At 34.9% G+C, this 27,745-nt stretch overlaps 1 protein-coding gene across 8 annotated transcripts in view; it reads right to left on the bottom strand.

Moving 5' to 3' along the window:
• GPHN (gephyrin) overlaps positions 1–27,745 on the bottom strand; it is a 270,007-nt gene that overhangs the window by 48,581 nt on the left and 193,681 nt on the right. For 5 of the 8 annotated variants that reach the window (XM_083864320.1, XM_083864323.1, XM_083864321.1 and 2 more), the window contains 2 exons: positions 25,288–25,344; positions 300–342 (listed from right to left, as the gene is read on the bottom strand). In XM_083864320.1, coding sequence (XP_083720446.1) covers positions 300–342; positions 25,288–25,344 — 100 coding nt within the window. The remainder of the gene's footprint in view (positions 1–299; positions 343–25,287; positions 25,345–27,745) is intronic. The other 3 variants (XM_083864322.1, XM_083864324.1, XM_083864325.1) reach the window with 1 other exon arrangement.

The raw sequence follows: 27,745 nt of genomic DNA, 5'->3' as shown, positions 1-27,745 counted from the left end.
TCCATTTTCATTGTCTTTGAGTGTTAATTCTTGCCCATAAACCTGCACACAAAACATCACAAGCAACACAGGCCACCATGTCATTAGAAAAACAACTTGGAAGAATAAATTAAAAGGTGACTTTCCATTAATACATGAACACTATGAACTATTTACAGTTTTACCTTTGGACTGGACTTCGCTGTCTTAAGTTACTAAATTTCTGCTGCAAACCCACTAAGTCACACCTCTGATCTATCACTTGCTGTCTTCTGAGCAGTCTTAGTTTCCCATTAGAGCTATGAAGCTTCTGCACTTACTTGCTCTGAGGATGTTCTCCTTGCTGCTGCACCTGGACTGGACCTGCAGAGAGAGCACAGAGTCTATGAGCTACAGAAGTTAACAAGAATGCAAAATACAGAGATAAAATGGGCAAGCTCCTGGGATCTAAGACAGAGGCTATACATATTTTCAGCAACATTCTTACATATTTGGCATGAGATAAATATATTTAAGCAGAAGGGTAGTAGCTGATGGTCAGAATCTGATACAAACAATTTGATTCCACACCCCTCCCATAAGAAACAAGATGGCCTAAGGACAATAAGAAAGCAAAATCAAAGAACAGTGCTTAAAATTATGTGTTAAGCATCAGTTTTCAACAGAAAATCCACATTTTCTTATACAGCTGTAATTACAGTAGCTCTGAATCTATGTCCTGTTTGATGATTAGAAAGAATAGTAACAAAAGTATATGACCTGATTTAAAATTCTATTGCTGATATTTTTGGGTATTGAGAATTTAAAATATTTAATTTCAATTATGTTGATTCTGAGGATGTTTAGTAAGAATTACTTACAATTGTATAAGGAATCCACAACTGTATAAACGGCTCCTGGATGGAGCTGATAAATTTACTCTGCTCTTTTTATTTGGTTAAAAGAAACGCTATCTTCACTATGAATTTTGTAGTGGAATTCTACTTCAAAAAGTAACTGTGTGAGAATGACACGTTTCTCAACAAACCTTCTTCCTTGATGCTTAGCTACCACTGTGCTATTCCAGATAGATTAGTCAGACTACAGGGAAATTGGACAATTTATACTGGTCTAATATTCTAGTAACACTGAATATTTACAATTCTGTTTACTATGCAGATTTAAAAAAGAATTTTTTTTTTTTAAGAGTATCAGCCCTGTAAACACAGCACAGTTTAAATTTTATCTGTAGGGAAGCATCACTTCTTGTTAATTCTTCTCAGGTTTGGAAAGATAGCACCATATATAATAACCCTGAAGTTGCAAGTTTTCAGATGGACTACTGTCAGGCCAGATGACTGAACTGGCAGCACTTGAATAAAAAGCATTTTGTGTGGACAAAAACCCCAGCTAAAGTAAACTTCACAGGAAGACAAACCTCTGAGATAATAATAAATGAATCCTTCTCTTTTTTTACTTTATTGACAAAGGTATTTAAAATTTCAATGAGAATACTAATAAAGTAAAAGTGTGCACACACAGTGAAAGAAGTGGAATAGCACAGGTGATGCTGAGGGTGTAATTTCTCAGCAGAACATCTCTCTGCTGCAAAAGCAAAGGAGTGAATCCAGATTATCTTTCAGACCTCACTCTGGACCTGCAGTCACAGAAAAATTGCCTAGAAAGTCAATATGTGTGATCTAACAACTGATGAAGAATGATAAATCCCCAACCCCTCAAAACCTATCTTCAGAAAGGAATAACCATTTAAGGCTGAAACAAACTCTGCCCCAGCTTCTAAACCTCTTTCTTCTGTTCCACAGCAGCTTGCCCCAGATAGAGAGTCACATAAAAAAAATTGGATTCTACAGCGCAACACAATCTACTTATTGTAATGGAATAACTTATGGAAAGTAATGTTGCAACTTAGAGTGGGTTATGGTGTCCTTCCCTGAAAAAAACTCTTGTTTAACAAAAACAAACAGAAAACCCCCAGACCCTCCCCCCTTCCCACCAAAAATACTATACAAGAAAACTGCAAACAAAATATTAATGATGCCCAAATTTGGCCCAGAGTTGTTTTACCAGATTTCAAAGGCATAAAATGAACTCTCTTTGGAAGAAGTGAATATTTACCTATAATTTACTGAAGGACAATTCTGGACCAAAAAGGTGGTATAATGGCAGGAAAGAAAACACAAAAGAAAGAGAAGCACAGTTTGTGAGGGAGGGAGAAGCAGGATGGATGTGGCAAGGCAGATGGTGTATGCAAAAGGAGACATGGGCCTATGTGTGTAAGACTACTGTTTAAAATGGAAGAGGCTCTCTTATTTCTCACTGAAAAACATGAAAAGAGAAAATGAGGAATGGACCTGCTGCAAAATAACCAAGCGATTCAGCAACTGTGGAATGAAATTCAGTGAGATAACACAGTCCTAAAGAAAAAGGCAAAAAACCAAAAATACAAAACACAAACATTTGAAACAATCTACTAAAACGAACTAAGTAAAATATGTGATCCAAAGGACACAGATAAAAGCTACTAGAGAAGGAGGAAAAATGTTAGCAGACAAAGACAGTGCTAAAGAAGTAAAATGGAAGTCAAGAGAGAGTCTTTCAACAAAGTGGAGGAACAGAAGGAGCCCAAACCCATAGCGCAAAGCAATGTTTGCGAATGGAAAACAGCTCCTTTGAGCAGTAATAGTTACTCTCGAGTTGTAGCCTCTATTCCTCCTCAGTTCATCTTTAAGCCCTTCCAACCTATAGTGGAGCTAGTGTATGGACAAAAACAAGAGATTTATAATGAACAGAGCAGCTGAGATTTGCAGATCAAATCTTCTAATATAAAAAACGTGCTGACAAAGTTTTGCTCTTAAAATGTCCAAATGACAATGGTAACAAAAGACAGCTGGCTTCACATACAGCCTCTTACAGGTCATTTTTTTAATTCTGTGCACACAGAGGACTTCATATTTACTTTTTGATCTCTTACAACCAGCCTAAAGTTTCCATGTTATCACTCACCTGATGGGCAACATATGCAGTATGAGAAATAATTTGCTTCCCACAAATTTTAAAAGCAGCTGTGGAAGAGGAATCCATGATAATAAAATAAAAGGCTTGATCAGCTAGACTTGATCGTTTCCCAACCTATGCTCACAGCTGCAGAATACAAACCATGTTTTAACACAACTGACATCAAAATTAGTTATTACATAATACTTCTGTTTAATATGAATTGCACATTCTTATCCTAAATTTTATTTTTAATCAAAACTCCAATAAAATGATTTTGAATAAAACCCACCAGTTTCCTAAAGCATACAGTTTTGGCAGCAATGGAGCTTTTTACAGATGGGGTCATGTGCTTTAAGTGCCTTTTAAAATATTCATTATTTGTATGTTTTACTACTTCGTTATTTGTGACATTTATAAAAAATCTGTATTCTTTTCACAGCTATAGTTAACTGAGGAATCCATGCTACATAGATACAGACCATGACTGACTCAGGAGAGTTATTATTATTAGGAGAATTTACTATAATTCTTCTCATTCACAGGTAGTTAGAGAAATAACAACCTATGGCTGTCTTTTCTTTCACAGGGAAAGTATAGATTTATTGTTTGTCCATTCTACAGCCTCTTGGCTCATAATCTATCTTGGCAGAAGATCCACTGGGCTACCGGCCAGTACCATTCCTCTGCAGAGTTCAGACAGAATGTAACCAAACCCAAAGCATTCAGTTCACATTACTCTGTATTTTAAGCAAACTGGATTTTATGTTCTTGAAAATGTAACTTCATCATGTGGGAATGCAGAGTAAGCTTTCTCCCATAGGCTGAAGTAGTAAACAGAATGTGAAATAAAGTACTCAAAAATAAAAAAAGGGAATGGTAAAAATAAAGAGTCTTGCAGGAACTTCTGTCTGTCATGACTGGTCTGAAAAACAAAATCAGTGGCTGTACTAAATTGGATTAATTTAAGTTTACATAATATGCTTTGCTGCACATAAAGATCACTCTAAATTTTTTTCCCAAGTAAAATAGAAAAAGACACAAAGAAAAGTTCATGCTACAAGTGAAAAATTCATGTGAAAAATAACGAAAAAAGAAAACTGAGAAACCCTTTAACACTCTACCATGACTGTTAGGAATTGTTAGAGAAATTACTTACCTTTTTAAAGTCATAACAAGATTAGCACAGAGTATTAAGTCAGCTCTTCATTATGGGAGGTACAATTAAAAGCCATTGGTTATAATAAAACAAACTGCTAGACAAAGATGAAGAGTTTCCAGCCCAATATGAAAAGCTAACTCTTACGGGAGTACATTTTAACTCAATATTACAACATGAAGAACAATTCAGAACAATGACATCAAAACATGAGTTACCACCAACAGAAAGAGCCCATTTCTCAGGAACACAGAGCCTGCAGGAGGCTGACCCATAACTTTTAGCACTTATGGGAAAGCACATTGCTCCACTCTGAGGAAAGCATGCAGAATGTGGAACCACCAGCAGAAACCCAAACATAGGCAGACACAGGACTAAGGTACAGCAGAGGGAATGAGTTTGCCAAGCTGTAATGAAGGAAGCAGGGTAAGCAAAGCACAGCAGCTGTTAACAATTTCAGAACTGTATTCTCACTCTCCTGAACACCAGGCAGGCCTGTTCATGAGGTATTGCACCTACTGCACTTACTGCTGGTGAGAAAGTGCACAACTCAAGCAGCCTTTCCTTAAAACTTCAGCAGCTTTATGAAGACAACATATCTGCCATGATGTGGGAAAGGATGCTGCTGCTGCTTTTGTTCTGCATGTGGTTTATTAGTAATTTCATGACCCAAGTTCTGTACAATATACACCGTGCACATGCCATTTGAATGGTCTCAGAAATATTTGCCTGCTTCAAACAAATTTCAAATCACATGTGATCTGATTTATAATTGTAGGGGTTTGCAGTGTCTTCTGCCTAAAATACCTTCTATCCTCTAAGAGTGCAACATACATTATTCAGTGTCTCTAAATGAACTGGTAAGAGAAAACTAAAGCATGAATAACAATGTCTCAAGCTGCTCTGATAATACTTAGAAAACCTGATTTTGGCATGTTATTCTAAGCAATATCCCTAAGGTTAAACTAGGAGCAAATAAAAAAATGCAATGAAATACATAGTTGATTTCATTAAAAAACTATGTTAAATCTATCTTGAAGAGCAGAGAGAATAGCTTTGATTTAATTAATATGGAATATAAAAATAAAGTTGTTAAAAAACATTCACAAGAACGGCTTGGGTTGGAAGGGACCTTTAAGATTGTCTGATTCCAAAAAAAAAAAAAAAAAAAAAGTGCATCTGGAATTGTGTACTTCACAAAACATTCAATAAAATATGTGAGGATTAAAAAATCCTATTACAACAGGCAATTTTCCAATTTCAGGAACCAATTCTTATTCAAACAACACTTTTACACTGAGCTGAACACAAAAGGTCTTAAGAGAATGTTTTATGGCCATCTGAATTAGGACTAAAGTCAGTTCAAAACAACAGAATAACTTTTTCTTATTATACTGACACCACTTCTGAAATGGAAAGAAAAGTGAGCACAAGAAATTTGATAGCAGCAGACATTACTTATTAACACAATTTTTAAAACAAACACTACTGATGGTGAGATTCAGCTCAGCAAAATTTAAATGTGAATAATAAATAATGTGGTATTCCACACAAGAAATCACTCATTTGGAGTCAATGTGAAGAAAGAAACAGAAAATTATCTGAAGTCAAAATCATTTTAGGAACAGATTTTTACAACTTATTAAGCGCTATGCTTGGTAGACTGGACACTGAACAAAAGTAAAATTTAAATCTTGAATATGTCATTGTCTTCATCCATATATTACTGAGCTCTCTTTTCTGAGTTTTTTTCTAATCACCTACACTTTACATACAGATTTATTGAATTTTGACAATTGTTTCCCAGTAGACTATGAACACAGATATGTAATTCTATGGTCAGGTTATGGTTCATCCTAACTAGTACTCCAACAGGACAGTGGAAGTGGATTGATGAATACACCATACAAACATAAAGGCTGAAGTGGTTCCTTTTAGAGGAGCAGTATTAAAAAAAAAAAGCTATTATCCAATATTTCAAACAATATGGAATAAAAAGGCAAAGGGCAGTTTTCTTAGATTAGTCACCTCTCAACAGAAATTGATATTGTCCTGGAGAGGTTAAAATCAACACACTTATTTATTCTAGGAGAGGATTCAAAGAAATCTTACACGCCAAATAAAATTTGCAAGCTGAACACCTCACAATGAGAAAACAGGAAGAACTGTGATATATACAGCAAAAAAAGGAGACAAAATAGCAAACCACAGTAAGCAAACTGGCTACTACAAACTGGTAGTATAGGCTTCATAGTTGAGAATTAAAAGAAGCAAAGAGGAATTTCGTCTCTTCAGAATAGTTTTAATGAAATGTTTACCTTTGTATATATAAAAAAAGAATTGCATATTGTGTTCTTAGGAGGGGGGACAGATAATTCTGTATGAGTAACACTGGAGAGATGGCACATTTCAGTGATATTTTAGGGGGGGGTTCAGAGCTTATACAAGATCATACTGCTTTTTGTTCAGAGAAGCTGCATTAATTACAGAACCCAAATACGAAGAGAGCAAGTATCTTGTATAAGCTGACACCTATATTAAATCAAGTCATAAACAATATTGCCAAATTTGTGCACAAACTCCTACAGGTATTTCTAACCCATGCTATCAAAATTCAAGTGGGATTTGTAAGACACAAAAAAATCTCTAGAAATACTGCACTTGAAAAAATAAAAGTGCTCTACTACTTGTGTTCCTAACTGTGAACAAGATCTTTTATCTGTTTGAATTAAAATCTTGAACGTTCTCCAAATCCCCTGGAAATAGTCTCCAGTTTGAGAAGTAGATATTGTAAACAAAGGCAGAGGGAATAAGCTGTATTTCCAAAGTGGTACAAGGAAAAAATTCCTGTTATCCTTGTTTTTTGCCACAGAAATGGTATTTACTTGCCTATTTTCATATAATTTCACACCCTGGCAATTTGACTGACTAAACCACTTAGCCTTACGAGTATGCATTAGATGTCTGAGTTCTATCCTATTTGACCAACATTAGGACTTTTTGAACTCCTTGTCCCAGATTAACCAACTTTTTAGGCTGTTTTCAATCAGATACATGAGTGATGTATAGAAATTCTTGTCTTCAAGCACACCATAAATTATTCTCTAACCCTTGACTAGTATGGTTGACATTTAAAAAAGCTTCATTTCTATTACAAGTATTTTGCTTTTCAACAAAATTTCAATTATTTTTACACTTTTATTTCTTTACTCAGCAACAGCCAATTTCAATGCTGCATTAAAACAGTGAAATATCTATGTTACTGCCAAAAAATTATTGAATTGTATGACCCTAAAAATAAAATTTTAATATAATTTTTTTAATTCAAATGTAGTCACGTAAAATTGGCAAGTTTAAGTGAAACAACATTTAGGACAGATCACTGTTATGTGAGCAACTCATTTTTCTTTTGACATGAAGGCATCATAATTTCCTCATAATTATTTTCAGCAGGGTTTCTGCATAAAACAAGATAAGGCTACTTCATTTTATCTCTCTGCTCAAAGACTATTTTCATGTTTTACTTACTAAACATTATTCAAACTCTGCTAAATGGGTAATTATTTAATTCTTTATAGATTTCTCTGTTTGGCCTGGTTTTACTAAACAAAACTTTGTAATACACACAAAGGAATTTATTTTTTGCAAAATCTTTGTGAAAGCAGAGGGATGGCTTGATTTTAGAAATGGGAAACAGACCCAGAGACATCTAGACTAAATTTAACCTGACATGCCTATAGTCAAATTGCAGAGAGTAAATCCTCAGTGGCTGTTTATTTCAACTGCATTTGGAATGCCCAGTATAGAATCACAGAATGGTTTGCATTGGCTTTAAAGATAATCCAGTTCCAACCCCCTGCCATGGGCAGGGACACCTTCCAGTAGACCAGGTTGCCCAGAACCTGCTTTGAACACTTCTAGGGATGGGGCAACTTTTCTGGACAACTTGTTCCAGTGCCTCACTACCCTTAACATCTAATGTGAACTTGCCCTCTTTCAGCTTAAAGCCATTTTCCCTCATCCTATCACTATGTGCCCTTGTAAAAAGTCTCTTTTCAGCTCTCTCATAGCCCCTTCAGGTATTGAAAGGCTGCAATGATCTTTCTGGAGCCCTCTGTTCTCCAGGCTGAACTGACCCAATCCTCTCAGCCTGTCTTTACAGGACAGATGTTCCAGCCCTCGATAATCGTCATGTCCCTCCTCTGGACTCACTCCAGCAGGTCCATGTCCTTCCTGTGCTGGCACCCAGAGCTGGATCAGCACTGCAGGTGGGCTCTGAGCAGAGCAGAGCAGAGGGGCAGAATCCCCTCCCTGGCCCTGCTGCCCACGGGGCTCTGGATGCAGCCCAGGACACGTTTGGCTCTCTGGGCTGGGAGTGCCCACTGCCAGCTGTGGCATGACGTGAAAATCACACAATATGTGTCTCAAGAAGGACAGACAGAAAATGAGTGCTCCTGAAAGTGGTGCAAGAAGTTTTTTCAGCAAGAAAAATTAAGTCAGCTCTAATGTGGAGACAGAAAATGTGACAGAGGCTTCCTTGGCACCCATTCATGCTTTCCTTCTATAGAACCATTCTTGCTGTTCCAAAAGCAGCAGAGATGGAGCTGCCATTCACCACACCTGCTACTGCTGGGAAACACAATTTAGTTTTCTTAATATCTAGTTATTGTCAATATCTGAACAAATGTTGGTAGGGAATTGGTAGAGGTATGTTTGGAATTTTTAGCATTACTGCTTCTGCTCCTACCTGCTTCTATGCCTACAGCCTCCATCCCTTTGATCCAAGGTCTGTGGAGAGAAAAAGCATCTCTCCACTGAAGTTTGAATGAGTTTGACTCAAACTTATAGGCTAACAAAGCTTACAATTCCCATTTCATGTTTACAATCTGATCTTCTTGGAAGCTGAGCACACAGGTAACATTCCTTGCATTTCTATGTTAAAGGAACATGAACTGTAAACAGGAACAAAACAATCAAAACTCAAACTCTGTTCTGTAACTTTGTGGCTACAAAAGCCACCAATCAAATGAGCAGTGAACCTTCAGGCCCAAAGAGTAAGCAAAAGCCACCACTCAATTTATTTTATTTTTTAAAGCATTTTTGAAATTAAATTTCACCATTTTCTTGTTGATGTTTACCAAAAATTTTGGTTGGAGATTTTTATAGTTATCATTCTAAAGTGAATGGTTGGACTACATTTTAAACTATATGAGCAGGAACAAAACATGTTTCTCCACATGGTATGATCATAATTTCTGCACTAGTACAACTTCAAAGAAGTTGATTTTAGTTAAGCTTAATATTTTTATTTGAGCTAGGAAGATTAAATTTGAAGAGCTTCAAATACAAGAGCCAAAACTAGTAAACACAGGTGTATCTTCCAGGTATACAATATTCAGTCAAAACCTCAGACTTGTACACTTTAAGATATAAAAATAAATAAAGCTCTTTAAGATTCAAACTAGGGAGCAACAACTATAAGAAAAATAAATTTTCATTTCATGAATCCATCTGAGTAGTGAATATCAGACAGTGAACTTACTGTTATGAAGAGCTAGATTTCTGCCTTTGAGCTGAGACAGAAACACAGACTATATTCCTCTGGGGAGAATCCTTACAGTGAAATCAGAATGGTCATGGATGAATAACGTGAAGATTTCAGAGTGTTCATAGGCTATAAAAAGGAGAGGCTGGAACTGAACAAACGTTGCACTAAAAACTATTGTGAAACCTAAGTTAGAAATGATTTTTGAAAGTAACCAGATATGGAAACGAAGAAGATCGGCATTTCAGATTTTGCTTTGAGTCTCAAAGGCTCAACAGGATAAGATTCCTTTAGTGCAGTCTTGAATTTGGTAGTCTGGATTGCAAGGTTCAACACAACAGCAATCACCAGGCTCTCCACAGCAGTTATGCACCTGAGAACACATGAATAAATTGTGTAGTAAAAATAGTACACAATTGTAGCAGCACTGAACTTTGGAAACGCGAAGATGAGAAAGGGAAATAGAAAATACTGTGAGAAAGGACATTCATTCTGCCCTCCAGTTCTTAAAAAAACCCCAAACTTTACAGCAAAAATGCTTGGCAAAAAAGTTGCTTCCATGTTAAAAGTGGCATTTGAAAAATGAGAAAAACAGGAAGATAACTTAGGGAGCAATCATAGGAACCCAGTGACATTTGAGCTGTGCATTACTGATACTGACACTGCTGTGAATATCCAACTTGATTTCCATATACTTAAACAGCCTGCCCACTAGAGAAGCACGTAAATTAAATCACATACATGGCATTTTACATCAGTGATTACTCCAAAACCTTTAATAGCAGTAAAAGCTTTCCTCTACTTTAATTCATTGCTATTTCAGACTTCAGACTGATTTTTTAATAGATTCTATTACTAAAGCTGACTCTTCACAGTTAGATTGCTTTGGGAGCTGGAGCTAGATAGTAGTTGTACTAAATGTTATTACTAGTGTAACACAATGCAAAATACTGCCTGGCTTCTCAAACAAGCTGATTTAAGTAGTAAGAAAATGAATTCTAAACACTGTCTGCTGGTGAGCAGCCTAATACTGGATTTAAAAAGAAAACAGTGGTTGTCTAGAAAAAAACCCCTACAGTTATATCTAATCAAGCCAATTTTACTGCTATATAGTTGAAGGTATGGTACAGGACAAAAAATTGGAGAAAACCCCTTTGCTTAAATGGATGTATTTACAGTGAAATAATGGCAAGACCAACTTTGGAAAATGCAAAGGAATGCTATAATCAAACAAAATGAAAATGACATTGATGGCTCTTTGGCTTGATCCAATTTGTTTCATAAAGGATTGCACATCTGTACCGTAAGGCAAGGTGAAATATCATCCTGTTTTGTGGTACAAGAAGCAAGGGGGAAGAATACTTAAAAATTGAAGCATAAAGATTTGTTTTGAAACAAAAAGTAGGGAATTTTGAATTCCAGATGGGGAAGGATAGAAATTATTTATTTGCTCTTTCTCTGATAAATGCAGACCTGAAAGTATTCTACCATAATAGAAATCAATAAAAAGTATTACCATTTTGTTTAGTTGAATAGGTAAGGTTTAAATCAAAATATGTAGCATTAAATGAAATGCTGTTCGAACTCCCATCTTTTACCACTCTCCCAAATGTTAAATAGTTTTTTGTTTTTTTTAATTAACTTAGTGCTTGAATTGAACTTATTAGTACAGAATGAAAGTGCAAAATGTTAATATGATGGGATAGTTTTATTTGGCAGAAGTCAAAAGCTAAGTACCATGCACAGAGAAGCTGTTGGTTTAGGTAGCATTTTGCTTTTATTTTGAATGTATGAACTAATAATAAATCTAATTTGAGATTCAGCAATGGGTGAATAAAGACAAATAATATTTAAGGTATAAATATAGCAACATTTGTTAGAGAATTAAAAAAAAAATCTAAGATGTCATTAATCAAAGTTATTAATGTATACTTTGATCAGATTAATGCAAAAACACACTGTCCTTCCTGATGTAACTTTGAAATTTTGCCACACTCTATTCTCAAATGACAGAGAGAACGCTAGAGATGTTTCATAATCCTAATCCTAAAGAAATCCTAACACCATGAAGATAGCACTAGCAAAACTATTTTCTATGAATAAGCAAGATCACTGCTTTTTCATGAATATTTGCCTTTTTAATGTGCACCGAGGAAACTGTGTTTCTTTAAAATAAGAATTTTAATTAAATAATTTTTCTTAAGCGTAGAGTGGGTGGTACTACTAGCAAATCAAAATACAATCCTTTAAATGGCAGTTGCCAAATAGAAAGCACTGAGCTCCTGCTCATGTTCAAAAGAGAAATATCTATAAATTCTAATTTTATTTAAAGACTCACTGTTCTATTTGCAACTGCAAAAAAAAAAATCAAAACCACAGAAAACCAGGAGTAGATTGCGCCAACATAGCTGGACAACCCCCAAATGATTATTGGATCATTATTGGCTCTGTTGTGCTAATTTATTCATTGGAAAAACATTCTTTCAAATTTGAAAGAGCATCTTTACAAAGTATATGGGATTCATATGGCAACAAGATAGGAAATCTGAATTTAATGCAGAAATTGCTGTTCAATGACTCAGTATATTTTTGTATGTCAGATGGAGTGAACAAAGTTCTCTGTCTGCTGGACTTCTACATGAAATCAGAGAAGAGAACAAGGGATCTGCTTACATTTACTCAATTTGGGCTATGTAGAGCAGATTTAAAACAGATTTCAACAGGGAACTTAGCATCCTGTACCTAAAACTGAATTCAGGTTCTATGCTGGTGGTAAATATCTAAAAGCCAGAGTTGCAGTTCTTAGTCTTTCAGCATTGCCTTGTATTCAAACTAGTCTAAGCAGGAGAACCAGTCTCTTACCTGGCTTTAATTCTGAAAAACAAGATTCAGTTATTTATAACATTTTGTAATGTACAATATATAAAATACTTTAAGTCACAGCACTTAAAAATGTTCATGCAGTCTCTGACTGGTCTTCTGAAGTCAACTACCTATTGCAGGAAATAGTATTTCCTCTTGTTCTCTGAATACTGCTCCTTAATTCCCTGTACTGGTGACTTCAATAAGATAATACAGGTCTCTGCTGCATTATTAACAATGCTAAATATACTATTAAATCAGTATGCAGCGAATACATTTTCCAAACCTATCTTTACAGAAACAATATTCTTTCTGGGAGAGAGAACTAACACATTATTTTGCAGATCTTGCACAATAAAAGACATGTTCTAACCACTCATTGAAGCTAAATAAAACACATGACAAGCTATGGACCTTTCTTCCTCTCTGAAAAACTTTATTTTTTTGGGAAGCAGGGAGTAGCACTGCAATAAATATTTTGTTGCTACTATCCTTCCAACAAGCAGATCAATAGGTTTCCTTCATTATGCTTTTAGCCAAACACAGAGCGCATGCAAAAGCCAGAGGACAGGGGGAGAGATAGAGGGAGAGAGAAACTGATGCTGCTAATAGAAAGTTTGAGATACAAATGAGAATAAAAAATGGTGCCACTGCATAACACTACCTAAATGTAATTTTATAAATTAGGAGACAATGGACCTTCATTGAATAATGTGTTCAATTTACACTGTGAATGATATTTTTAACATACAAGCTGATGTCAGAGTAGTTCTAAACATTTAGGTGAAACTGACTTGATTTAATATCTTAAGTGAACTACTACTACTTAACCTGGTTTGTGACAACTGAATAATAAGTAAACTATGTATCTATTCTACACATACTATATTGCATGTCTGTTAAGCCATTATAAGTCCTAATTAATAATTTAACTCCTAGACAAACCATTTAAGTGCTCCTGCTAACATCCACAAAAATTGCAGCCATGAAGATAACTGGCTTTCATCAAGGTTGAAAAACTTTATTGCACACTCTGAGATTTAAAGAGAATATAAACTTACATTTTATCATTATACTGTTTTAGAGAATTAAAGCTTTATTTCTCTTGACACAAAGAAATCTCTTTTTAAAGAAATTCAGTTCAATTTCACTGAATTGAACTAAAGACAAGACTTCATTACAGACAAGTGGAATTGTTAAGGGGCTGACTGGGGCGAAGAGGGTGTATAATACTCCTATACTATAATGCAACTCAACAAACCTCTAAAAGTAAACAGAAATTTCTAAAATTTGTTCTGCCCATTACTCTCAAATAGGCATCAGCTGACCATATTTGCAGTTCCACTCATGCTACTAGTGACAATAAAAAAGGAAGAGATGAAAAGAAGCTTTTTCTAATGATTGCACTCTGAGATGCAAAATAGCCTTTAGAAGGATGTTTTCTATTAAAAAAAACAGGCAGTAAATTCTACCTCAAACTCTTCACAATGCAGAATACGCAGGTCCTTTTTGTCTTCTACTGGGAGATCTTTTACTTCTTCTGTCAAAGACTTTCTGTGTGACAGGAAATCCCTGACTTTCCTTTTTGACAATTTGAGTTCTAAAAGTGCCATTTAATCCAATTCCAGATCTTTTCTCAACAGTTAAAATTGTGACAAAATTTTACAATTAATCTAATACATCTTTTTCCTAAAAGGAGATCTGAGAAATAATTTATATGAGGTTATCTCTTTCATTGGACCTTTGTCAGAAGACAGGCTCAGCTGAAAGCTCAGCACTGATTCCATTTCTACTGCCATTTTTGTTCCAGATATCCTCTGAAGGTCCAAAACTATCTAATGATTACTCAGATGCAGAAAATTAAGAATCTCTAAACTTGGTGCTTTAAAAATTAGCTTAAGAAAAAATTCTTTTTGGAATAAGAACCACAGAAATACGTGTGGACATAAAAAAACAACCTTAAAATCCTATCAGAAGTGTGGGGTTTTTTTCCCCCGGGTATGAGATATCATGTAATACACCATCACTAATTTTCTTCCCATGATCAAAATTACTGACAGGCTTCTGGAGTTGATTTAACAATATTTGGGAGATTTTCTATCTAATAATTTAGAAGTCAAGATGTTGTTTACTCATAGCAGTGTTTCCCATTTTCCAGAATAATAGAGAATGATGTTGAGCATTGTTTGACATGCATCCTCACACTAAGCTGTATTTTTGAATGAGAGTCTCTTAAAAAGATAGAAAATAGATTAAAAATCCTTTATGGACCCCAGAGAACCTCCAGTCCCTTCTTGCCTCTTCAAACAGTTACAACTGCCACAGACATCTTCAGTTTCAATTGATCTATTCCTTTGGATCTGTCAGTGGTTTGAATGTTCTGCTGAAAAACACACAGGGTAGTAGTCTGCTGCCAGAGAATAATGTATCAATTTTTTTAATACCTTATGCTTTTTATATCTTGTACTGTGCGTTTTGTGAGCATGAAATTCTGATCAGCTACTGCATCACAAGATCTGGTTCAGCAGACAGCCAGGCATTTGCAGTTTAGATATGAAGATCTTGCCTTTGGACAGTGTATAAAGGATGAATTGCTTGCACGGTCTTGCAGTTGCCACCTTGATACTTCAGACAGCAGATTCTTTAGCACAAGTTGCAAAGCAGTGATAGTTTTGGAGAAGGCAAAAAGTTTTTGGAATCTGATCAAGCAGGAGACACAAACATGCTGACCAGTCACTAGCTGCACTACATTGGCTTGTATTTCTTCTGAAGAAAGCGATCCCTCCATAAAGTGAAGGACAAATGGCTGAAGTTGCAGGCAAAGCAAGAAGACTCCAGTTTCTCTGAAAGAGTGCCCTGGTTCGGGACAAATTTGGAAGGGAACTTCCAAAGGGATGTTTCCTAAAGGGCAAAATTCAGCAGCCCTTCCACCATCTGTTTGGGAGAAAAAACTGCACGCTTCTTCTCTCCCTAGTTTGCCCTCAGAAGGAGTCTTAAAGGTGCAAAACGTATTTCTGGGCTAAACAGACAAATAGGGATACAACTCAGCATCATAAAGTCAGCCCAAGACAAAATGACTTATTGACTTCATCATCTGTAAGAGCATGTTCATAATTTTGCTGATATGAACTATGAAATGCCTGTTGATCCACTCCTTTTTCTTAATTTCATACAGATATTTAGAAGAAAGGAGTGAGGATGGCTTCTGTCTTGCACCCATAAGCACTAAACTTAATTTCTTGTTCTGGTATTAGCTTATAAAAAAGTGGCCTTGTATGCATGTGAGTATAATATTATTTATTTATTTATATATTAGTGTTTTGATGATAATCATGATAAAAGGAGTAAGGCTTTCATATAATACAGTGATGAGGCACAAAGAACTGCAGAATACACATCAGGTGCTTTTAAGAACACATATTTGATTATTTTTAAAATGACCTGTCTCCCAGTAGAGCCAGATATCTGCATATTGATCTATACAGATCTATGACAGAAAAACTGGTAAGCATCTTCTTAAGAACTGTTCTATTACATCTTTTGCCTATTCATACACTGAAACTATGAAAAACTTTTATTACTAAGGATAAGGAAGCGCTAGGAATGATTTCTTGAGAAGCTGAAACTTTTGAGAACAAATTGCACACACAATCAGCAAGGTACTGGTCTTTCTGCTTAAGGACAAAGCGACTGAGTAGGTGAGCTCTTTATGTTTGCATTTTTTATGTTGCTCATGAATAGAAATCCAGATCAGGTCTAGAACCTGACCCACAGGTCATAGAGCAAACAGTTAACTTCTTCTGGGATCTTGTCACCTTTAAGGGATTCTTTTACAATACAGAATAAGTAACTGTATCTGCTTGATACAGTTCAAGATTGATTCAATATAGCAGGAAACTTTAAGTCCATCTTTTTGATACTCATCCATTTATCAGATATAATAATATGCTGAAACCTAATCGTTACACAGCAGGCCATGTAATTAATTTTACAGTATTTTAAAAATTCTTTTTTATCCCCTAATGTTGTGAATTCTAGTTTATCTTAAGGTATTTCTTCTTTCTTCCCAATTCTAATTACAACTGAAAGCATTTTCATTTTCAATTCTTGTTAAGGTGGTACTATACCTCATTATAAAAGACCATCATGAAGCTGATACAGAAGTATTTAAAATGGTACATGCATTTTGGCAGGTAGTGACTTGAGCCAGAGCTTTGGGAATTAATAATGAATTTCAGGTATCATAAACCCACCTATAACTAGACAGGTAATTAGCAATCATAACCTGATCTTTACAGAGTCTTTCCAGTTTCAGTGTCCAAAAATGGGTCAAACTAACAAGCATTTTGTGGCCTTGATATCTATAAATTTGTTATTTTTACTTAATGTAAGACATAACTAAGGACATTTTTATCATATAATTTATGCTCATAATGCTATGTAGTAGTTGCCTAGCTACTGGACTATACATCATGGTGGTCCCAGACTGGTACAGTGATTTTAAAACCACGCTGAACATGGTTGCAGATTGATCATGCAAAATCTGCGCCCCCCCAGCTGATTTTTCCCCACTTGTGCACAGTGCAATGCAAAAAAAAAAAGAAAAAAAAAGGAAAAAAGTAAATAAAATAAAAAAAAGTGTGATGGGTGAGCAGGTCGACTGTGTGAGAGAACACGTGCAAAGTATACCTCAGAAACACTATAGGTGGATGAGCACGAAGGGAGTCGAGCCTGGTTGTGCAGTGGGGAAAAGAAAACATTGTTAAAAAAGAAATGGTGGCACTTTAAGGGTCTCAGAAAGTTTTCTGTATAGGTGGTTCCAGCACTGAAATTGTGGCAGGGGGTTCATAATGTTTCCATGACCAGCTATTTCAGAAACTTCAAATTTATGCCTTTTAAGGTGGAAGCTTCTTAAAAGGAAAAAAATGTACTCAATTTGAAAATAATTAAAACTAATGATGAATCTGAAGACAAATATAAATTCTTGGTTCTCTAGGTATCTGACAACACTATCTTTAGGAGAATAAGTTATTCTAGGATGAAACTTTACTGATCAGTTTTATTTAGAAGTATTAGTTTTATTCTAACTCTGCAAAGGATACAATCTTATGGGTGAAAACCCAGAAGAGGTTCTGAATATCTTTATGTGTTAACATACTCAGAACCATTTTGACATGGGAGGTTTTTCTTCAAACTCACTGCCCCAAAAACCAGAATAATTTGCAAAGTTCAATGACTAATAGGTCAGTAGAAATCTGCAGATTATGCCCCTAAGCAATGCATGTGATTCTTGAGGGACTCTGTCCACCATCGAGAGCTTTCAGTGCAAGTTAACACAAGTTAATTGATAACCTACAGTTTTACTGATTGCTTAAGACACATTTTGTTTATACATGATAGCCATTATTCTAAACTATTAAACACTCAGACAAAACTCATGTATTAAAAAGTGACTCAGCAGTAATTTACAGAAAAATCCTTTCTTTGGCTGAAAATATTTTGTGTTTCACTGTCTGAAGGAGTAAAAGCAGCCAAATAAATGAAATGTATAAAAAAATGTTTCTTATAAATGTACTAAAAATCATGTCTTGATTTTTTTTCCAGGGATGAAAAAATGAATTATAAGAAGCCTGAGCAAAACTTCCTTAGACTTAGCAAACTGTAGCAGTTTGGATATGTTTGTGGTAAAGATGAATCCGGCAAGGATTTCCACACAGGTTATTAGTGACCACTTGCTGGCTTAGGTATATAATGGGCTGAGCAGAGAACACAGTACTCTAAGAAGTCTTTCAAGAATATTTTTCAGTTTCAAATGTGTATGACATATTTTTTCATTGAAATATAAAATATGACTTCCAGGAAATTTCTACAGTCACATTGGTCTGTGCTAATTTATATCTTCATTAAAAATACACTTTTTTTTCTTTTTTTTCTTCCTTGAGAAGTTTGAATACTCCAAAAATATTTTTGCTCCTTTCTGACATTGTGTATTTCATTTGCTCTTCTAGATAACATTGCTAAGGTAATTTGAATCACTTCATGTAATCATAAATATTCACAGACACTCAGCATTTTCTTCAACTGATGAAATGTTCTCTTAAACTGAGATGAGCTGCAGAAGGATTAAGACAAAAATAGAAAATTCCTTCAGACAAATGAAAAACATACATTTAAGAAGTCAACTGTTGTTCTTAAAACAGTCTACTTTATAATTATAGAAAAAGAAAGAAAAAAGAAAGATCCTCTTCTGACAAAGCAAAAGCTGTTTCTAGAAATACAGCTTTAAAATCTTTCTAAGAAGGGTGAGCTGTGCTTTTTCAGAACAGGGGTGCAGCTATTCACCTAAGACTTTTGGATCAGCTCTAATCAAGATTTTCATAAGTAATGTCCAGCCATTGTTCCCATGGTTTGTCTTTCAACAGCATGGGAAAGTCATTAGCCTCGGTTTTGCTGGTGAGGATCCAAAGAATGCCTGATTAGCAAGAATCATCAGAGCATCAGTTTTTTACATATCAGCAAACAGATACACAGAAACAATAATGATCAGAAGGTTTGAAACTATACTAGACAAAAATCTTAGGAACTTGGTTGACATTCTCTACTCCTCACATCAACTTACAAAGGGCACGCCAGACATTTGTGCACTTAAATCTTCTCTTAGGCAATTACTCTAAGTAGAATGCTATCACTTTCCTTGTCAAAGTATCCTGTAATCTAATTATCCATATTTTCATTAATAATTCAACAATTTAACTTCAGTCTTATTCCAATTAGAATTTAATAACTTTAACTAATATTATATTCTCTTTTTCATAGTTCCAGTTCTATAGAAGCAAATGATAATACTCCCTTCAATAAGACAGGAGTTATATTTTTTCTTCCTATGCTCGAAACCACACATACACAATTTTCCCATGTCTCCTAATCTTACTTCAAATTCTTGTTTTCTGATTCATAGACGTCTAGACTCTCAGTGCACCTGTTTCATTTTCTCATAATGATGAAATCAAAGGTATACTGAAGTGCTGTAGTTCCAAACTGACCTAAAGTTTTTGAGGAACAGCATATGGATTGCAGTTTATCGTCAATAAAACACACAATGTGATTGTTTAATCTCCTGCACACTAACAATTTCCTGATCATTCCTATGTCATTGCTTCTTTTGCTAACTGGTCTCCATTTTTAAATAGCTGCCTGACTCTGGGATTTTGTAAATGTACTGTTTCTGTGTTATTAAAATCAAGTATCAATACATTTCCAAGCTCCTTTGATGTTTCTGCAACCTATTACCTACTCATAATTTGTTGTTATATATGAACTTCAGCAACTGTTTCACCCAGTTGAGAGAAGGGGATGCTCTTCTTATTTTGTATGCTACTTGACAACCCCTACATATTATTCTGGGTGAAGCTAATGTGGAAAGGAGCATTTGGGCTCCTTTCCCTCACAAATATTCAATTTAAGGGGTCAAATTGTCAGTCACAAAAATTCACCATTGTGAGAATTCTTTTAAAAAAACTATTTACACCAAATGAGAACCTGGTTCAAATGCTGCAAGAGTAATTTGTTTTCAGTCTGAAGGCCTTACTGGTTTGACTCAGATCTTTACTAAGTGAATGTTAGAATCAAGAATAAGAGTAATATAAATTTAATTCTTCATCATGGCCAAAGAAAGCAGGTACTTAAAGTAAGACAGACAATGCATGCAGGAGACCATGGACTCTGAGACACACAGGTCTGTATGAAAAATTAGAATCCTGGTTCCATTTCATATAACCCATTGAAAGTATTTGGCCACTGCTATGAATTCTGAGGACATTTTTACTGAAAAAAACCCAGAATCTTTGACTTGGAACCATACTGGTTAAAAGCTACAAAAAATGGTTTGGCATATTACTTGGGAATTCGTACTTGGACATAATTTTTTTTCTCATGGGCTTGCCATAATATTTCTCTGCAGAAATTAAACTTGTATTTAAAATTTGCAGCCTGTACAATTACAAAAAAAACCCCAAAATGACAAAAAATCCAAACAAACAAACAAAAAAAAGCAAAAGCCAAATTATCTTAAAAAAAAAAAATCTTCAAAGCACAGATTGAAGCCATATTGTTCTGTTGAATTTCAGAGTAATTCCACTCTTCCAGAAGGGTATCAGTTTTGAGAGGTATTATGAGTCATAAAATATAACCAAGTGTACTCTTTCCCCAGTGATCATGTCAGTAGCAATTGCACTTACTTGCTACTGCTACATTAATTTCAGCAGTGGGGGAATTCTACCATGTCCAAGTGGCAGAACACTAAGTTTTCTTAACAGTTCAGTGTCAAACTGGTCACTGTAAGGGGTCAAAATACTAAGTCATGAAAAGAACTGCAAGATGAATGAATTTCTCAAGAAGAAATGAAAACCCAAACCTTAGGTCATCATAACTTCCTTTTAAATGGCTATGCATTACTGCTAATATTAAAAAAAACCCTACTCAACCCCCCAAATTCCTTAATTAATTAAATTTTCATGCATGTTTTCAGTGCAATTTTAGTTAAAATATCTGGCAACCTTTCTAAACTTTGGTGGCATCTGTGATATTCTGCAGAATTCCAGTGTTTCCTATATATTTACATTGGCTTTTGAATTTCATACAGAAAGAATATCTTTGCAATTCATTCTGGAATAAAGGTTCCACCTTAATGGTATTGTACAATAGCATTTCATTTTCACTTATGGGGCTGGCCATCAGATACTACATGCTCCCCCTCCCATACCATTCAATACTTTTGCTACATTGCAGGAGTATAAAAAACCTACATCTAAAACCCTTTCCAAAAGCAGTATGGAAAAAATGAAAATTACTTTAAAAATGAACTATTAACAGATCCCTAATTTTTTTCCCCTCTAATTGTTCACTATTTCTTCTCTTTGATCAGTCATTTGTATATTGTCTTTTAAAATGCTCTTATCTAGAACATCCATTATCACTGCATGAATCAGAGCAGCAGTGACAAAGCAGCAAATTTTAGCAATGTGTTCTGCTTGTTTTAGGAAACTTAAGGGCATATGCAGAATATATGGAATATTTCTTTATTTACTTACATTCCTTACTAACTGACTGACTTCCATCATGGAGGGTATGGTCATGAAATAACAGATAAAGTGGCACAAAAGAACAGAACAGGACAATTTCATGACAACTCATATTGTCATGCTGCCATGGCTAATGTAGTCACAGCTTTTAGTTTGAAATCTTTCCCCATACGACATTCTGTGAAATAATGTATGATTAGAATATCTTTTATGCAGTGCTATGTTTCATGGCTTTTTTTTTTTTTTCCTGGCTTTACATTTATTTTTTAAGTATTAAACCAGAAATTTAAGAATTAGTGATTTAAAATAATTTGCTTTGTCTTGATTGTGAATTATCACCAAATCTAAAACATGACAGTTTATTTGCCCCAAAACTTGATTCCTAAAAGATTTGCCAGGAAAAAGATACTGTCCACTAATCAAATTTATTTTACAGAAAACTGCAAAATATTAGCAGCTCAATTTCCTTGTATTTGACCTGCAAAAGATTATAAACTCAAGACTTTCTACTTGAAAATAAACAGTAATCAACTGTATGTCAGATACAAAGCTGTATATGTAAAAGCATCCAAAAGCGGCAAAAATGATGAAATAATTTTCATTACAAAAATTATCTTGCACTGTATAACCTTAGTGGATTATGCATTAGAATGATAGTTCTGAGAATGACAACAGTCATAGTGTATGGAAGACAAAGAGGACATGAATCTAAAGAAATTACTGAGAGACTCTTCAGTGGACGGATGTGCAAAGGGATAAAGTGTGATCAACTTTCATATTTACTCTGCTATAAAATTTTTCCTAATTTTCATTAAATGCAAAATGATGTGGCTTAAAAGAACTACTATATAGAATTGCTGTAAAGGACCTTAATTTATGGGGTGAAATACTAAACAAGAGGTACTGCTGCCTGTATTGTCAGGTAGGATTTGACTTGCTTTATTAAATATTTCTGTGAAAACTAGGTGACTTTATAGGGTGTCACGACTGATATACTAGACTCTATTTTTTTTTTGGACAATCTTTTTTCATTAAAGAACAAATGTGACACAGAAGAAACATGCTGCCCCGTATTTTTGCATTAGTCTGCTGAAAAAAACAAGAAACAAAATTTGAATAGCTGTCATTTAAACAAATATTGACCTATTTTGTGGGATAAAATAGGGACCTGAAAAGATTGACTGCAAAGACAGAGGTACATGTGAACCTATATGCTTTTGGGTTACCTTATATCAGCCATAGATTTTGGTTCAGGCAAGACTATCAATCACTGGCAGAAGGTATTTTTATTCTTTAAATTAAGGGTATCTGATTTATTCATTGCTAAGTTTAATATTCAGGAAACTCAGATATGCAACTTCGATTTTGGAAAGGGATTTTTTTTTTTAGTTTCTGTAAAGTCAAGCAGTTTGATTAGCATTCATTACAATGCAGTAGGATGTTCTTTACAACAAACTCTGTCAATCAGGTCAGGTTTCTCACACATATTAAAATGAAACCCCAGCTAGAAAAGAAAGAAAACACAAAGGAAGAAATAGAGAGAGAAAGGAAAAAGATGGGGATGAGAGGACAAACCAATCAGATTTGGTGTTACCAGTCAGCAGAAGTTTTTAAAAACACCCCAGATCACCGAGTGAAATCGTACATTTACTCGGAGAGAGCCTCCTTTGACATTGCCTTCTGGGTGATCTCTGAGCTCCTCCAGCTTTCGATGGAGCTACATGTAAACATCAGAAAATGAATTGAAAAAGCAACTTGTTCTCTTGTCACAGTTTTCTTTCCCCTTCATTTTTCTTTTGCTCTTTGTTTTTGTGTTTTGTTTTATTTTGTTTTTAATAAACCATAACATAATGCATTTCTCACTGCCTCTGCTAAAACATTTCAAGACATCAAAGTGCTTTGAACAACACACACATATAAGGCTCAGTAAACCTGGAATCTACAAATAAGATATCTTTGCTTAACATGGCTCTTTTTCACTACAGAAAAAAAAAAAAAAGAGAAATCAAGGGAACTATAAATTTAAAGCTACAGAATCTCTGCTACATTGTTCTATTTATTTATTTACTATTAAGACTTTTTTCTAGAATTTATTTCCAAAAAAAGAATTTTTAGAGGTAAATTTTCATGTTTGAGAACCTCAATTAGGGTTTCGCATTCTCTAGAGGGAAGATTTTCTGTCCACATTTATATTTTAGGTCATGGAATTAAATCAGATAAAGATATATTAATCCAAAATGAGCTATCAATGGGTTTTCATAGTAACAGGTGAAACCCACCATCTAAATAAGCTACATCTTCTGCAAATGTGCATGCATTATGCATCTAGATTTGTATGTGATGACCCATGTCTTGAAATGCTCAGGTCATTGCAATCACAAACAGAATTTTCAAAAACAGCACAGAAACGGTGGCTGTCTTGTATTTTTATCCATTTGAATTCAATGGTCCTGAATGTCTTCCACTCAAACAGAGCCTCATTCATGTACTGCTCTTCTCACCTACACTGTAATTAAAGCATCTTCCCAAAGCACAAGATGAAAAGATAAAGCCTCACAGACAGTGAGGAATGCTACAGATGTCTCTAGCTAAAACTTGTATAAACAAGTAGCAACTGGCTTCTTTTTCTTTGCTAAGATCAATTTAAATGGAGGCATCACTGGAGAGAGGTGTATAATTAATCCTTTCCCTCTCCTTCTTTGTGCTCAGTGAAATAACACTTTCACAAAGAACAGCTGTAGAACAGTGTCAGAGAACAGAGAGGGTGGCTTGTCCTGGAACAAATGCAATACACTTACATACAAAACCAAAACCAAAGAGATCATAAACCAAGAAGACAGGAAAGGCAAGGAGAATGCAGAAGAAAAAAAAATAATTAGTGGTAAGGTGCTAAAAGGAAATAAAGTAGGAAAAAAGTGAAAAATTGGATAGCTGAAATAGAGGCAACTCTTGAGATCAAAATGGCTTGGACTGCATTTGATCAGCATCTTGGTTCAAAATCACTTATTGTGGTGTAACACTGTGTATGGTACTGGTTTAGATATCTGCCTGTTCTGTTAAGCAATCTAAATATTTGTATATGTTTATACAAACATTAAAAGGCAGAAGATAGTATCAGCAAAACAGTGTCTCCATTCTTATTAGTCTCCTGTGAATCTCTTTCATTTGATCTTTATCTACTTTGATTTTTTTTCTAATTTAGAGGCTATATATAATATATATATATATGAAATATTCAACTCTCTGGTAATGGTCTTTTGCAGAACTAAATGCAAAAAGTGTGCACTATAAAAGTTTAATTATGTTCCGAGATGGGAAGCAGTAGTTTGAAGATGAGTAAATCACTTCTCGATGTAACAGGCAGATCAGAGAAGTGGTTTAATCATGATCACCAAATTACAGGCACTTTAAAAAGACTGTTACTACGTCTTACTTCTAGTGACATCCAAAGCTACCTAACTGGCAGCCTGCCTTCAGTAGGTTGTTCTATGTGTAGCACAGAAACAAACAAAATGTGACCCAACAGCAATAAGAATATTGAAATAAAAATGATGTGATGGTGAGAAATGGAAAAGCCCCTTCCCTCCCTCCCCACACCTCCCCCTTCAAAAGGAAAAGTGTAGGCTATAGAAGAAAACTTGCAAAATAAATGTTAGAAACATATTTACTTTGAGGGATCCAACTCTACTAGCAACTCCTTTGCTTTCATCCGGCCGTCTAATTTGCTACAATGGGGGAAGATGGGTAAAAAAGACAAAAGAATAAAGAAAAAGTGAACTTAAAAAAATTTCCACACAATCAGTTAGCAGTACATGCAAGACATCAATTTGACTCTCTGAGACACCTCTAGAGGACAAAGACACAGACTCTAATTTCTGGAATAAATGACACTTTATCACAGCATTTTAAACTTGCTTTGTTGATCACTTCTTTCTTAGTATATTACCAATCTGGCACATATGTTACATGCTGAATTCACTAACATTTTTAAAAGAATACATGTTACTTATCTGATTTGGATATTAAGAATAATGAAATTCTAAAACTCTAACTAAAGCAACCCCCCCCCTATACCTTCTACAAATCATAAGAGCAGAGTATGCTAGAACTGGGAGCCTGCAAGTATCAAGACTGATACCTGACAGAATGCAGTACAGATTCCTATTGACCCAGGCCTAGAGATTTTAGCCACTGCTATCAAGATTCCCAGTTAAAAATTATGCTGCCCAACCAGAAAATTTTAATGCCAGACCAACATAAGATTTTTATTTAAAATATTTAAATACCCTGTGTATATGACCCCCAGCATCTCCTATCTGATTACTTTTCCTTTATTATATATGTTTTTTCCTATATGATGCAGAGGATATAAGAAACAAATGAAGTTGCTGCTCAAAAGGCTTCATATTCTTAGAAGCATGTAAAATAAAACATTCATTTACAGCAAAAGTTCTTTTCAGAATTTCTTAATCAGGTAAATATACCTCTTTTACCAATAAAGTGAACATGTGTCATTTGAAGTAGAAGAAGAAGACAATAAAAATTATTTTACTGACATCCTACTAGTCTGAGCCAAGACTGAACTGAAAGTTTTTATTATCTTAGGTAAAACAAAATCCCACACAACTGAGGTGAACATTTTCGAATCACAATAACTGTCTTTAAGAAATCTCAGCAAGGAAGCAAAAGATTGAATGAACCATGGAAATTCAATTATGCTTTATGCTCTCTGGAGCACAGTAGCAAGGTACAAGTTAAATTGTCCTGTATGTTTTTTACCTGACCCATGCAAAACAGAAATTCCTCTTCAAAAAACAGTCAACTGAGTGTTTTGGGTTTTTTTGTATTTGATTCTCAAGAAAACAATACAACTAAACAATATCTTAACAATTTAAATATTTAGTTCTGATAGGATATCTGTTAGCAAAACACACTGGAAACATTTATGTTAATTGTTGCTTTCTTTCCCTGGTCTTATGACATTAAAATAGCATCCAATTTGAACTCTCAAGTGAAACACCCACACTGCTGTTATTATGGGACTCCAGGAAAATCTCCAATCAATTCCAGTATACAGATCAAGAAGAAACCATCATTCTTAAATAAACGATGTCTCCTTTAGAAGACACATTCAATTAAAATACATGCAGTTGTAACTGAGTTACTATGTATTAGCTATATATTCCCTAATTGAGGAAAAAAAGTGCACCTCCATTTGGAAAAAGATCCTTATCTGAACAGAAAACATCATGAGTTAGAGCAAAGATGCTTTCCCCAACATCCTGGTTAGGTAATACCATCCCAGATAATAAGACATCATATAGTAGAACTGCAAGCCATTTTATCAATTTGAAACTTTAAAAATGAATAATAAATGTAGGTTTGTTTGGAAAATGAGAAAGAGGAAAAAATAAATGCTTATAATTTCACATAATGACATGGAACTAGGGCATTAAGAAAATTGCTACATACCATAGAAACTTGGGGAAAAGTTGTGACAGCAATATGCATTGCCCCTCAGGGAAAAAGTTCTTGCATTACTCACCAATTGTGGCTGCTCAAGTTGTTCTGAAGGTTTAGGATTCAATGTATGAAATGAGACTGGAGATATTACAGGTGCATATAACTAACATTATTTAGCTTTCTTTCTTCAAAATATATATGGAAATACATACACAATGTGTACACTGTGTGCAATGAGTTCTAAACACTTGCATATATAAAATTACAAGGAGATAGTCTAAGTGCAAGTCTTGGTTTACATCCATGGCACAGTTAACATACACAACAGCATGTTTTCTACAGGAACATTGCAGAGTGCAACTTGAATGCTTCTCAAGAGATGAATGAGAATTACATGAGTGTCGCACAAACTATGCTACATCTGTTCTGGGAATTAAATAGGGTATTACCAAGAAGCCAAGGGACAGCAGGAATAAAACCCCATATCTTTTTCATGGGAAATACCACAGAAAAGAATTCCTTAAGGTATATCCTTATCTTTCTCTGGTCAACTGTAGGATGATCTAGAAGTCATAAGTCAGAAAATGGCAAGGATTATACACTCTTTGTTTTTCAGAAACTCAGCTAACACAAGAACCCCATCACAGAAGAACACTGGTAAAT

Source organism: Zosterops lateralis (genome assembly GCF_965231275.1).
Source record: "Zosterops lateralis genome assembly, chromosome: 6".
NCBI classification, from domain to species: Eukaryota; Metazoa; Chordata; class Aves; order Passeriformes; family Zosteropidae; genus Zosterops; species Zosterops lateralis.
The sequence above is the reverse complement of the archived record's forward strand: the minus strand, read 5'-3'. Positions and strand labels throughout refer to the sequence as shown.